This window comes from Colossoma macropomum, unplaced genomic scaffold (assembly GCF_904425465.1).
Source record: "Colossoma macropomum unplaced genomic scaffold, Colossoma_macropomum, whole genome shotgun sequence".
Taxonomy (NCBI): domain Eukaryota; kingdom Metazoa; phylum Chordata; class Actinopteri; order Characiformes; family Serrasalmidae; genus Colossoma; species Colossoma macropomum.
The window spans coordinates 12,501-26,484 of NW_023495490.1; the positions used below are offsets into that span (position 1 = coordinate 12,501).

The 13,984-nt window shown below is 39.1% G+C and overlaps 1 protein-coding gene across 1 annotated transcript in view; it reads right to left on the reverse strand.

Moving 5' to 3' along the window:
- The window catches only part of LOC118802217 (tripartite motif-containing protein 16-like), a 13,229-nt gene extending 1,943 nt beyond the window's left edge, over positions 1-11,286 (reverse strand). The window contains exons 1-2 of the mRNA XM_036562706.1: positions 11,081-11,286; positions 5,749-5,795 (exon numbers count right to left, since the gene is read on the reverse strand). Coding sequence (XP_036418599.1) covers positions 5,749-5,795; positions 11,081-11,241 — 208 coding nt within the window. The 5' untranslated portion in view covers positions 11,242-11,286. The remainder of the gene's footprint in view (positions 1-5,748; positions 5,796-11,080) is intronic.
- Positions 11,287-13,984: the final 2,698 nt, after the last annotated feature.

A 13,984-nucleotide genomic window follows, 5' to 3' on the forward strand; every position in this document is an offset into this window, starting at 1 on the left:
ACTTTCTCACTCTGCTCTCCCATCCCCCGCTCTCTCACTCTGCTCTCCCATCCCCCGCTCTCTCACTCTGCTCTCCCATCCCCCACTCTCTCTCTGCTCTCCCATCCCCCGCTCTCTCACTCTGCTCTCCCATCCCCCGCTCTCTCACTCTGCTCTCCCATCCCCCGCTCTCTCACTCTGCTCTCCCACCCCCACTCTCTCACTCTGCTCTCCCATCCCCCACTCTCTCACTCTGCTCTCCCACTCCCTCTCACTCTGCTCTCCCATCCCCCGCTCTCTCACTCTGCTCTCCCATCCCCCACTCTCTCACTCTGCTCTCCCACAACAATGATCATCATACTGTGTGTATATTTTATGTTCATAGGTTTTTGTAGGATGTGTAACTCAATGATTATGACTGACTGCAGGTAGCATTGAGGCACAAGATCCACAGAAGGACAGATCAGCAAAGCTGCAGCGAAAGAAGAAACCAGACGATGTTGAAAGTGCAGGAACGAAAGGTAAGTTTTTATCTCTTAATAATTCACACAGTACAGCTGTGTTTGGCTGAAATAACTACCTTCAGTGTTCAGCTTCTGTAGAGCTGTTTTAACTGTGGATTATCTGGGTAGAGAAACAGGTTCTGAACCCTGGCCTTAATAAACGCCAGATTTTACAAATATTCATAAGATACTTGATGAAATCCAGTTGAAAACAGACACATCTGTTACTTCAACATGCACTTTATGAACCGCTGCTCTACACATTTGCACATACGCACACGTACCTTTAATCTTTTCCTTCAACTTTGCACATATAACTACTTTTCTCTAAGATTATATTGGTGAATGGAGGAACAGCAGAGTAAGAATTTCACTGTACAGTGTAACTGCCTGATTCTGCTGTGCAGATCACAACAAAACTCTCGAATCTTGAGTTGAATCTGAGCCTTGAAAAGAAATCATTAATAATTAAAGGGCTCTGATACAAGATTCCTTTTTTACCAGTTTAGTTTTTTTCTTGGCCAAATAAAAAACTATTCTGAAGGAAAAGGTTCACGTCCTCTTATGGTCTTTGGTTCTACATCACTGTCTAACTAATACACAGATTTGTAGGCTCCATTACTGCACCACTGTATAACACACAGTTAAAAGTGCTGTGCGGTTTTTACCTGAACCAACTGAGTAACAAGTCTTAAGTGAACAGAGTCCATTAAAGCCTGTAGTCCACCTGTTGGGGAATGATGATGTATATTGGGTTGGTCTCCCAGACAGAGATTAAGTATTGTCTTAGACTAAAAAGTAGTCCAGGACTAGATTTAATCCTTGTCTGGGAAACTGAGTGTTAATGCATATATTTCTAGGATGCTCATTTTGTTTATAAAACCAGTTTTAGGTGATGATGAGGCACAAAGCCCACCAAGGAAAGACAGAGCACCAAAGCGGCAAAGACGGGAGGAAACAGATGGTGATGAACAAACAGAAATGGATGGTGAGTCTTCGTCCCTTAATAACTTGGTCCAAGGCCTTGTTCAGACCTGGCATTAACATGCGTCCTGGGTGATCTGATCATCAGTGGTCAGCACTAAGTACAAGTGTGAAAAGGGTACAGTGTGTCTGGAAGACGCTGTAATCCGATTGGTCAAACCACATTCGGAGGTGGTCAGAGACGTGCATGACTGCATTACATTTGTAGTGTGAACACGAAAGCATCTTCATGCATCCCTGACTGCAGTGAAGTAACACATGTATAGCCACGTCATGGCCTGCTGGAAGATACGCACTAACTGTGAGACTGGGGGGCGCTAGGGAGCAAGAAGCCTCATCTTCATTTGGGCTGAGGACGTATGATGTAAGAAACCCCAAGTGGTCGTGGGAGAATGTGATTGGCAGTATCGTGATCTCATCACCAGAGACACCTTCAGTTATGAACTTCTGTAAAATGTGTTTGAAAAGCTGTCGTACAAAAATAAAATGATGTTTTGTTTTCTTTCACAGAGGAGGATGGTGATTATGTCCCCCCTACCATTTGTAAGAAGAAGGTGAAGAAGAAGCTGCTGACGGAACAGCCCAGCGAGTTTAACATGTATATTCTAAAGCACTGCCCTGCACTTTTCACCAGTCTTATTCACAAGGAGCCAGTCTGACTGCAGGTTTTCATTGCCTTTAAGGAGAAGCACAGCTGAATCCACATGTTTCATCATTTGGTCTCATTCTTTAAAGAATTTGTTAGCAGTATGACGTCTGATCCTGGTTGCTTGGACGGAAAACAGGTAGTCACCCTGGCTCTTCATGGAGAAGACTGGTGATCTGTTTAGGTGGAAGATCGTGGTGAGTTTTATTGTGCATATACTGAAATGGTATGAATGTCCTCTTAAACATAACGGGCCACATTCATAAAACTTGGTACGCACAATCAGGATAAGCTGGTGGCTGCAAGTCCCACATCACTGGATAGTCACCATGATATTCACAGTTTTGTTCTCTATTACTAGATAAATTACACTACAGTGGCCAAATTAAAGATGAAAAAGTTGTTTGGCTCATCAGTTTATAGTTACTCAGATGAGTGGATTTGTGGGATTTGTTGCTGTTTATTAGGTACACTTGTCCTGTATATAAACTTATTGGCTACTTTATTAGAAACCCCTGTCTTACAGCTCACTATACACAGTCTTATCAGAATATTATGACCACCTCTTGTTTCTACACTCTCTGTCCATCATATCAGCTCTGTTTACCACACAGTTTCACTCTGTAGTTCTACAGTTACAGACTGTAGTCCATCTGTTTCTCTGCATACTTTGTTACCCTGTTCTTCAGTGGTCAGGACCCCCATGGACCCCCACAGAGCAGGTACTATTTGGGTGGTGGGTCATTCTCAGCACTGCAGTCACACTGACATGGTGGTGGAGTGTTAGTGTGTCAGCGTCACTGCAGTGCTGAGAATGATCCACCACCTAAATAACTATATGGTAAACAGAGCTGATGTAATGGACAGAGAGTGGGTGATACGAGTTCTGATCCCATGACTTTTGGCATGTCAGTGTCGTCCACCTGTTGCTGCACAGTTTATCAGCCACCCCATACCCCATTCATCATCGGTCAGTTTCTGACCACAGGCCCGCTGTTGTCCAGATATTATTTGGGTGGCGGACTGTTCGCACATCGCAACTGTTACATTTTACCTTCACTTCTCTGCTGCTTTCAGACCCACTCAACACAGGAGGCGAGCGTGGAGCGAAGACGAAAGAGCTGCTGCACTCAGACATTTGGGAGTTTTCCTTGAACGTTACGAGGTTCCAGGAAAAAAGGACTGAATTTCATGTATCGAGAACGAGAACGACTTAAGATCTCCAACATGGAGGGATGTTAAATACTTCATCCACAACAGAACTGTCAGTCTCACAAAACAAAATCACTGAGTCAAATTCATGTTGGTGATGGAACTGTGACTTTCATGTTGGCTATAATAGTTACTATCTTGGTCATAATTCATGTTGATTATGAACAGTTATGTTTATGCAACAGTCACTCTTAAAAACTGAGAAGTAAAATTCTTAAAGTTTTCCAAGTTCCACTGCATCATTATTCACTTATTGATCACCAATGGCTACCAGATCAGATAAACTCATGGACCATAGATAGTAAGGGGAAATTCATTCATCTCTTCAGCCAATGACGACTCCAAGACATACTAGTTTCTGGTTCAAAAATAATCTGCATTGTTTCTTCTGTTTCTGCAGTTTCATCTGATTTATTCAATCAAATAATTCACCCCTTAACACCCCAGGCTCATTACATACTACAGCTGATTATTCAGGAACTACAGGGACTTCAGTGCAAACTAACTGAGCTATTCTTTTAGGTTATAGAAGCGTGTAATAAAACTGTGCGCCCTCCGGAGGACCCTGGGGTTAACAGACCAAACTGAAGTGGCCATATTAGAGGAAGAATGTCTTCTAAATGACAACATAACCTGAACTATCAGGAAGTGACACATCCAAATTTTCTCAGGCTGCTGAATGTTTGACAAACCAGTGAAGGATGATGAACATCCTAACTGGTAGAGGGAGTTGAATGTAATGCTCACTTTGGTATTTGGTAACAATGACATTGGTGCTTTTGGGAAACCCAGCCCTGCTGGATTAAACTCTGGCTGTGCTGATGGGTGAAGGTCCTGTCTTATATGTAAACAACACTTCAAATACATGACCAGAATCGCGGCCTTGGTAAGCTGCCCCTCGCTTTATTCCTAGCTAATACAATACAAGAGCGTGAACAACTGAGTATCTCTCAGGAACATGTTGCACCCCATGATATTACATTAGCCAGTGTTCGCTAACTTTAACTAATGTCTATTAGTTTTTCTAATAATCAGCAACATCAGGTGTCTGTTAAATACATACATAATACATATATACATAACGCTAACCACCTCAGCAGAGAAGTGATCTGTACAATACGTACAAATTATATATATATATATATATATATATATAAACGTTTTAGATCATTTAGAACATTTTAGATCTGACTTGAGCTGAATTACTGTTGGAGTTTAACTTGCAGTCCCTTTTTTAAACAACAAAACGTTAATGAACAGCATAATTAACAGCGGCTCTTTTTAACTAAAGACTCACTAATCACTAAAACAGAGTTTGACTCGGTACAGTGTGGATATACTGGATGGAAACGACTCGATTGAATCAACAGGGTCGATTCAATTCTCTGAGACTCACCAATGACAGAGAGTCTCAGACAATGGAATCGATTTTGTTTATTCAATTGAGTCATCTTCAGGAGTCCATTATATTCAGCTATTCGCTAGTGATGGAAAGGAGTCGACTCGAAGGGTTCAAGAATCGATTCTTAGATTCAGACCATCAAGTCGTGCATAAACAGGCTCGTTCTCCTGGTCAAAACTCGCTAAACTACCTGCTTTAATGTAATTCAGCGCTTTGGTTCAGTAAATCGCCACTTTTACAGCTTATTTGTCCTCATTTGGTCAGATTTGTTCAGCGTTGGGTTTATTCGGGCAGCAGAGCGGACTCCTTACTCGTCCGTACGGAGCGGTCTAGAACCTGATTGGCTAGAGCCTCTGTTGCTCAGCCACTATTGGTCAGGCGGCCTTGTAGGCGGGCTCCTTCCATACAGCAGGCTCTGGCGGTGCTGGCGGCTCAGAGCGCTCGCTATGCTAATCGCTAAAGCTCACAAAAGTCCTGCAGAATCCGGGAAATGTTTAATAATCTCTCTTTGCCGTGACTTTTATTATGTACTCTGGAACATATGGCCGTTAGAGTTGTTTCCCGAGCACAGTCTGATGTGAACAGTGTATCTGCAGTAGTTGGAGGCGCTGGGCGTTTAAGAGTGAAACTCCATTCAGATGGTGTTGTTTCTGCCCAGCGGCCGAGCGGCTCCTCGGTTCAGCGGCCGAGCGGCTCCTCGGTTCAGCGGTAGAACACTTTTTACTGAATTCTACTATTCATTCAGTTTCTAGTGACCCCTCGCATGTGGGCGACATCTAGTGGCTCAACACTCAAACGGCTTGTCTGTAGATGCAGCAGAAACCATGGTCTTCAGTTTCCCTGGGCTTTTACCCGGTCCTCACTTTGGGACAATTACAAGAATGTGTGTGTGTGTAGGACTGTGTGTGTGAGTGTGTAGGAGTGTGTGTATGTTTATGAGTGACAGTGTGTGTGTGTGTGTGTGTATATATATATATATATATATACATATATATATATATATATATATATATATATCTTACATTTCTTCACTCCCGGTTTCATCCTGATCTTCCCTCCATGATTCACCCTGAAGAACAAACACACACACACACACACACACACAGAGCACAAAAGCTTGTCAGAGTGTCTGCTGTAAATCGTCAGCACTGAAAACACTTCACTGCTGCATGTCTGATTATAAAGAGCAGAATTAGTGCTGTTTAATTAGAAATAAAAATAAATAAATAAATATTGTGGTGGATTATTTATCATCAACACTGAACACCAGTAAACAGCCTAAATGAGTTAGTGTAAAAGAATCTGTGTTCATGGATACAGTATTAATAAACTCTCTGTGTCCAATAAAGAAGAACTTTACTGCACCTCAGCATATTTTATTACACAACAAATTAAAAAATATATAAACACAAAGTATAAATCAGTCCTTAAACAGATAGTTCCAGTCCTAAAATCTGATTGGCTGGGCCGTGTTTGAAGTCATTGTAAAATATTTGATATTTGCCCACCGATAGCCCCTCACAACAGCTGAACTCTGTATCACTGCACCACGGCACGAGTAACTCTTGTGTTCCCAATGGATTAATCTTTGACTGTAATGCTGTTCGCATGGAGCACCGAGTGCACTGACGAAGTAAGAACCCGGTTCTGTTTAAACTGAGGGGCTGACGGCTTATTTTCTCATCTAGAACTAACAGGCTAAAAGATAGCAGACCTGCTAAACAACTCCATCATTAATATCACAGTCTTGAATTAAAGAACTTACGATATGATTTACTGTAAAACTGCAGTATAAAAGACTAAAGAATGACCTAAAGGCTTCAAATGTCCGTGTTTCAGTCAGAAGTCACGTTACACTGAGGCTGAATCCCAAACGGCTCTGTACTCCCTAAATAGTGTTCTAGGGAAATTTAGAAATTCTAGCTTCTGCAGCCAAACAGTGACTGTGTGTCGAGTGTGGATGGGACTGAATTCCAAATGACTGTTTATTAGCTGTATTACGCACTGTTGGAGTTCAGGATCCAGTGTTTAAACTCCTACGTAGTGCACTATGTAGGGAGCAGGGAGCTGTTTGAGATTCAGCCCCAGTGTGAGAAGAGGGCCCCACTGGATTGGTGCTAAATAAGACTCACTAACTGGTAATTTGGGGACCAAAAAGGACTTAAAAAGTGAAAGTTTCTGCATTAAACAGTGCTGCATTATCATATGTTCATTATTATACAACAAAAAATGACCTCAATATACAGCGATGGATGACTGAACAGTCTCATGCAGTGGTCCATGGTTGCTTGGCAACTATACCATAATCATTTCTACCATAAACATTTCTTGACAGAATACTTGTTTTTGTCCATTATTATTAATGATGTCTGTACTGTGTTTGTTCCTACTGTCAATTAAACAGTCTTTATTATCGTTATTATTATTATTATTATTATTATTATTATTATTGTTATTATTATTAGGCCAATAAAATGATCTGATAATAACAACAACAATAATAATGATAATAATAATAATAAAGAATAAAAATAATTCACCACCTCACTATGAAGACAAACATATCTACAGTAAAACTGTAGAGTCGGTAACGTGGATAATGTGTATAATTACAGTCAGTTTTATGTATAATACGTATAAATCGTCAATATTGTGTATAATATGTATAAATACAGTCAATAATATGTATAATATGTATAAATACAGTCAATAATGTGTGTAATATATATATAAATACAGTCAATAATATGTATAATATGTATAAATGCAGTCAGTAATGTGATTATTATTATTATTTTTATTATTATTATTATTAGGCCAATACAATTATCTGTTAACAACAAACCAAAACAACAGCAGCAGCAACAATAATAACAACAACAATAATAATATTAATAATAATAATAATATTTTCCCCACACTTGAGAATGACAGTAATTCACCACCTCACTATGAAGACAAACACATCTACAGTAAAACATTACAGTCAGTAATGTGGATAATATGTATGATGACGGTCAGTAATGAGTATAATGTATACAGTTACAGTCAGTGATGTGTTTTATATGTATAATACGTTTTTTCACAAACACTGTATCACTCCGCTGAGATGCTGTTGCTAAGCAACGACTTTGACAGCTGTAGGAGACGCTCAAGCCATTTGAACGTTTTTACTTCTTACTTTGCCACAAACAGAAAATGGATACTTTTAAAATCACATTTGACCGACAGACGATTTGGTCAGACTCTGAAGATGAGACGACACTAAATTCCCAAACTGTCATCACCACTGAGCAGCTTTTCAGTCGGCAGCTGTGACAGAAGAATAGCTAAACAACCTGGAATCAGCCAGAAATGAACCCAATACCATTCGCCAAACTAAATGGGCTGTAAGATGCTTTACAGACTGGCTGGAACAAAACAACATTAATACTGATCTGGCAAAAATTAACAAAACTGAGCTAAACTTGATATTGGGTCAATTTTATGGCTCAGTCTGATTTGGTCAGACTCTGAAGATCAGACTACACGTTTGGCGAATGGTGTTGGGTTCATTTCTGGCTGATTCCAGGTTGTTTAGCTGTTCTTCTGTCACAGCTGCCGACTGAAAAGCTGCTCAGTGGTGATGACAGTTTGGGAATTTAGTGTAAGGAGCTGGAGAACGAACTGCCGGCTGTGCAGCGAGTGGGCGGAGCTCGTTACTCTGACGTAGCAACAAGCTGCTCGTTAAGGAACTATAATTTGGTGAAGGAACTGCGAACATTAAAACATATTAAACGCCGCGTTCACGGCCCAGTTTATTAATTTATTACTTTATTTATTTAACTGTTGTATTAAAGCAATAGAACACTCGAGGAGTGTGTTATCGCCAATAACATCACGGCTGTGATGGATCAACATCCCAAAAAAGTTGGACAAGTAGCAATAATTGGCTGGAAAAAGAAATTGAGCATATAACGAACAGCTGGACAGACCAATAACACTATTAGGTCAATTGACAACATGATTGGGTATAAAAAGAGCTCTCAGAGTGTCAGTGTCTCTCAGAAGCCAAGATGGTAAGAGGATCACCAATTCCACCATTGTTGCGCAGAAAGATGCAGCAATACCAGAATGGTGTTACCCGGCGTAAAATAGCAGAGACTTTTAAGTTATCATCATCAACCGTGCATAACATCATCAAAAGATGCAAAGAATCTGGAACAATCGCTGTGCGTAAGGGTCAAGGCCGTAAAACTCTACTGGATGCTCGTGATCTCCGGGCCCTTAAACGTCACTGCACCTCAAACAGGAATGCCACTGTCAAGGAAATAACAGAATGGGCTCAGGAATACTTCCAGAAAGCATTGTCAGTGAACACAATCCACCGTGCCATCCGCCGTTGCCAGCTGAAACTCTACAGTGCAAAGAGGAAGCCATTTCTAAGCAAGCTCCACAAGCTCAGACGTTTGCACTGGGCCAGGGGTCTTTTAAAATGGAGTGTGGCAAAATGGAAGACTGTTCTGTGGTCAGATGAGTCACGATTTGAAGTTCTTTATGGAACACTGGGACGCCATGTCATCCGGACCAGAGAGGACAAGGATAACCCAAGTTGTTATCAACGCTCCGTTCAGAAGCCTGCATCACTGATGGTATGGGGTTGCATGAGTGCTTGTGGCACGGGCAGCTTGCATGTCTGGAAAGGCACCATTAATGCAGAGAACTATGTTCAGGTTCTAGAACAACATATGCTCCCATCTAGACGTCGTCTCTTTCAGGGAAGACCCTGCATTTTTCAACAAGATAATGCCAGACCACATTCTGCAGCAATCACAACATCATGGCTACGTAGGAGAAGGATCCGGGTACTGAAATGGCCAGCCTGCAGTCCAGATCTTTCACCTATAGAGAACATTTGGCGCATCATAAAGAGGAAGGTGCGACAAAGAAGGCCCAAGACGATTGAACAGTTAGAGGCCTGTATTAGACATGAATGGGAGAGCATTCCTATTTCTAAACTTGAGAAACTGGTCTCCTCTGTCCCCAGACGTCTGTTGAGTGTTGTAAGAAGAAGGGGGGATGCCACACAGTGGTAAAAATGGCCTTGTCCCAACTTTTTTGGGATTTGTTGACGCCATGAAATTTTGAAACAACATATTTTTCCCTTAAAATGATACATTCTCTCAGTTTAAACTTTTGATCTGTGATTTGTGTTCTATTCTGAATAAAATATTAGATGTTGGCACCTCCACATCACTGCATTCAGTTTTTATTCACAATTTGTTTAGTGTCCCAACTTTTTTGGAATCCGGTTTGTATAATTTGGTGAAGGAACTGCGAACATTAAAACATATTAAACGCCGCGTTCACGGCCCAGTTTATTAATTTATTACTGTATTTATTTAACTGTTGTACAGAGCAATAGAACACTCGAGGAGTGTGTTATCGCCAATAACATCACGGCTGTGATGATCTACGGTGACCAAATCACAGCCGTGATGTTATTTCGCAATAACACACTCCCTCTGTGTTCTACTGCATAAGCATAATGTGTAGAATTACAGTTAGTAATGTATGTAATATATATATAATTACAGTTAGTAATGTGTATAATATGAATGATTACAGTTAGTAATGTGTATAATATGTATGATTACAGTTAGTAATGTGTATAATACGTATAATTACAGTTAGTAATGTGTATGATATGTATGATTACAGTTAGTAATGTGTATGATATGTATGATTACAGTTAGTAATGTATGTAATATATATAATTACAGTTAGTAATGTGTATAATATGAATGATTACAGTTAGTAATGTGTATAATATGTATGATTACAGTTAGTAATGTGTATGATATGTATGATTACAGTTAGTAATGTATGTAATATATATATAATTACAGTTAGTAATGTGTATAATATGAATGATTACAGTTAGTAATGTGTATAATATGTATGATTACAGTTAGTAATGTGTATAATACGTATAATTACAGTTAGTAATGTGTATGATATGTATAATTACAGTTAGTAATGTGTATGATATGTATGATTACAGTTAGTAATGTGTATAATATGAATGATTACAGTTAGTAATGTGTATGATATGTATAATTACAGTTAGTAATGTGTATAATATGAATGATTACAGTTAGTAATGTGTATAATATGTATGATTACACTTAGTAATGTGTATATGTATAATTACAGTTAGTAATGTGTATAATATGCATAAATACAGTTAGTAATGTGTATGATATGTATGATTACAGTCAATCTGTGTATAATGTGTATAATTACAGTCAATCTGTGTATAATGTGTATAATTACAGTCAGTCTGTGTACAGAGACAGTAAGTCAGTAACTCACTGTAGTTTCTCCAGGGCGCAGTGTGGATCCTCCAGTAGATCAGAGAGCAGCTTCACTCCAGACTCTCCTGGGTGATTATAGCTCAGATCCAGTTCTCTCAGGTGGGAGGGGTTTGATTTCAGAGCTGAAGCCAGAGAAGAACAGCCTTCATCTGTCACCATACAACCAGACAATCTGCAGGAAAGAAAGAAAAAAAGGAACAATTTACATACAGCAACCAGCTGCAGTACAAACACAGCAAGCACATAATTCTGTGAAATATATATTCAGATATCATGGAAAACAAAAAATACAATAACATTCACATGGCCTGTCAGGACAATTTGGACTATTACTTTAATTAATTAATTAAATAAATACACCTGAACTCATTATACAACTCCTCAAACAATCATTAACCACTAACACAGAATTTGTAAATTCAAAATATGGCAGTATATATAATTCTGAGTTGGAACTTATCTGAGATGAAATACAAAAAAAGCCAGAATTTCTAAAGCTTTGTATCTCATAGTGACTGAATTCAATTGTTTCATATATCAAAATCCTTAATTATGTCTGGGAGATTAATCTTTCATTTCAGTATGAAATACAGAAAAATATAAGAACTGAAGTCCAAATGAGAAATATAGGTGCATTTATTCACTGTAAAGCATATGAGAACAGTTATGTTGAGGACAGGAATATATATATTTTGGTTATTTGTATGAAGACATTGTACTAATGATTTGATTAAATAAAGCAAACATTTCAGCTGCATAACAAAGACTTTTTAAAATACACTGAAATGAATTTTGTTGTTTTACAGCATTCTTTGTATGCTCAACAGTGCTCTAGAGTAAACTACTGTAGATTTTAAATGTATTCTGGGAAATATCTCACAGCATTAATACTTTACTGCAGATCCAAACACAGTATTAATACTTTTCTGCACATCTGAGTACAGTCATATAAGAAAAAAAGTTGAGTTAAGGCTAAGTTAAAGGCGTTTTGCCTCCTGACTGTATGCTCACTCAGTAACGTCTGTAAACAGGACATCACTTTTGTGATTTTCTGTCGTAGATTACAGAAGTGTGTTTACAATAGCAAAAGAACAAATTCAACATTTTTTAACATTTACCTTGTATTAAAATGTTTAAACTAATGTTCCTTACAGCATTTAAGGCCATTAGAGAATAACGTTTTAAATCTGTCTCCATCGGAAAAATGTCACAATCACTGTCACATCCTGGTTCATTTGCAGAAAACAGGCCACAACATTGCTGTTCATCAGTTTTGTACAATTGTAACCAGAGACAACAAGTTAGAAGTCAATCTAAAACAATTCTGAACTGATTTGAAATAATCTACAAGCATTTTTATATTATAATTTATTCTAATTATTATTTTTATACAATTATTTTTATTTCTTTTTTATTATATTTAAGCATTACGTTTTGGCTTAATGTTAAACGTCTTCGCCTTTTGTATTCTGTTTTGTCTTTTTGGCCCCTGGCCCACCACAGACATTGTACTCCAATACAAAAAGTTTGTGCACCCCTAAACTAGATGAAGTCATGGTGAGGGTCTTGTCCCTTATTGATTTTACATTACAGATTTTTGCAGCATCTCAAGGTACTTGATTTAAAACACAACTGATTGTAAACGAATGTATTGGTGTTGGTATTTTTGTTTAAAAGTGCAGCTTTGCTCTTTTATATTATATTAGGACGCTGCTGCTTCAGTGATTCTCAGCAAAATTAAACTGCATTTTAAGAGTTTTCAGCTTTGTCTAGATTTAAAACACAGCATAGTTCATTCAGTAGAGCAGAGCTGTGTGAAGTGGGTGAAGCAGCAACTGACAGGAATTTTAGACCAATTAGAACACGGCATGCATGGTGCAGGATCTGTCTGACTCCGCCCCCTGGATGCTCTCTGTAGTGCGAGTGGTCTCCAGTGTTCGATACGTCTGTTTAAAGTCAAACATGACCGTTACGAGCTGTTTACAGTAGCTAGCTCACTCACCGCGTTAACGCCAGCTGTTTTATCGTGTTTATTCACTGATAAAACCTCATCCAGACAGTCGCTTACAGTCTTTACAGAGACGTTACAGACCTGGTGACATTTTACAGATCAGAAAATTATAGCACTACTGCATGAAGTGGAATGGTGACCTTGGTTACTTCAGTGGTCAAACTCCACTTGTAAAAGGTGAGTAATGATGAAATGAGATAAACAACCTCACTAACAGATACTTGGGCTCTTCTTTCTGTATCTCTGTGTCTGTCACTGATGTTAGCTAGGTGAGGCTAGCTTAAGCAGTTAACCTAGCTAAACTCGCTTGTCTGTTCAGGCCTTGGGCTGCAATCAGATTAGGATTAGCATCTCCTCCCAGCGGCTCTCTGTACTGACTGACCGCTCAGCTTCACCACTGTCTACAGCTCTAATGTCTACAGTCTCATCTCAGCAGTTCAGGGAGCAGCTGAAGAGCTGTAAATACTGACTGACCGCTCAGCTTCACCACTGTCTACAGCTCTAATGTCTACAGTCTCATCTCAGCAGTTCAGAGAGCAGCTGAAGCTAATAAATGTTGGGAGTACTGACAGATGAGATGCTGTGTTTTTGTGCAGCAGAATCTTAGTCAGTTGTTTTGGTAGGTGAACAAATAAACCATCATAATGTAAGACTAACTTTCACTTATTGCCCAAAAATGTATCTAATCTTCCTAATTAAAATGTCAGTGGTCTGTTTATTCACTACAAGTGATGGTTTGGTCATTGTGGTAAAAGGAAAAGGGCACCAATATTTAAGGCTACAGCTTTGATGTATTAGTACAGTTCACTGATAATAAACTCCTGAATTTAATTAAATGTTTTAAATGTGTTTTACTCTCTGAATGTTTTGTCACGGTTCCTCGTTGTTCCT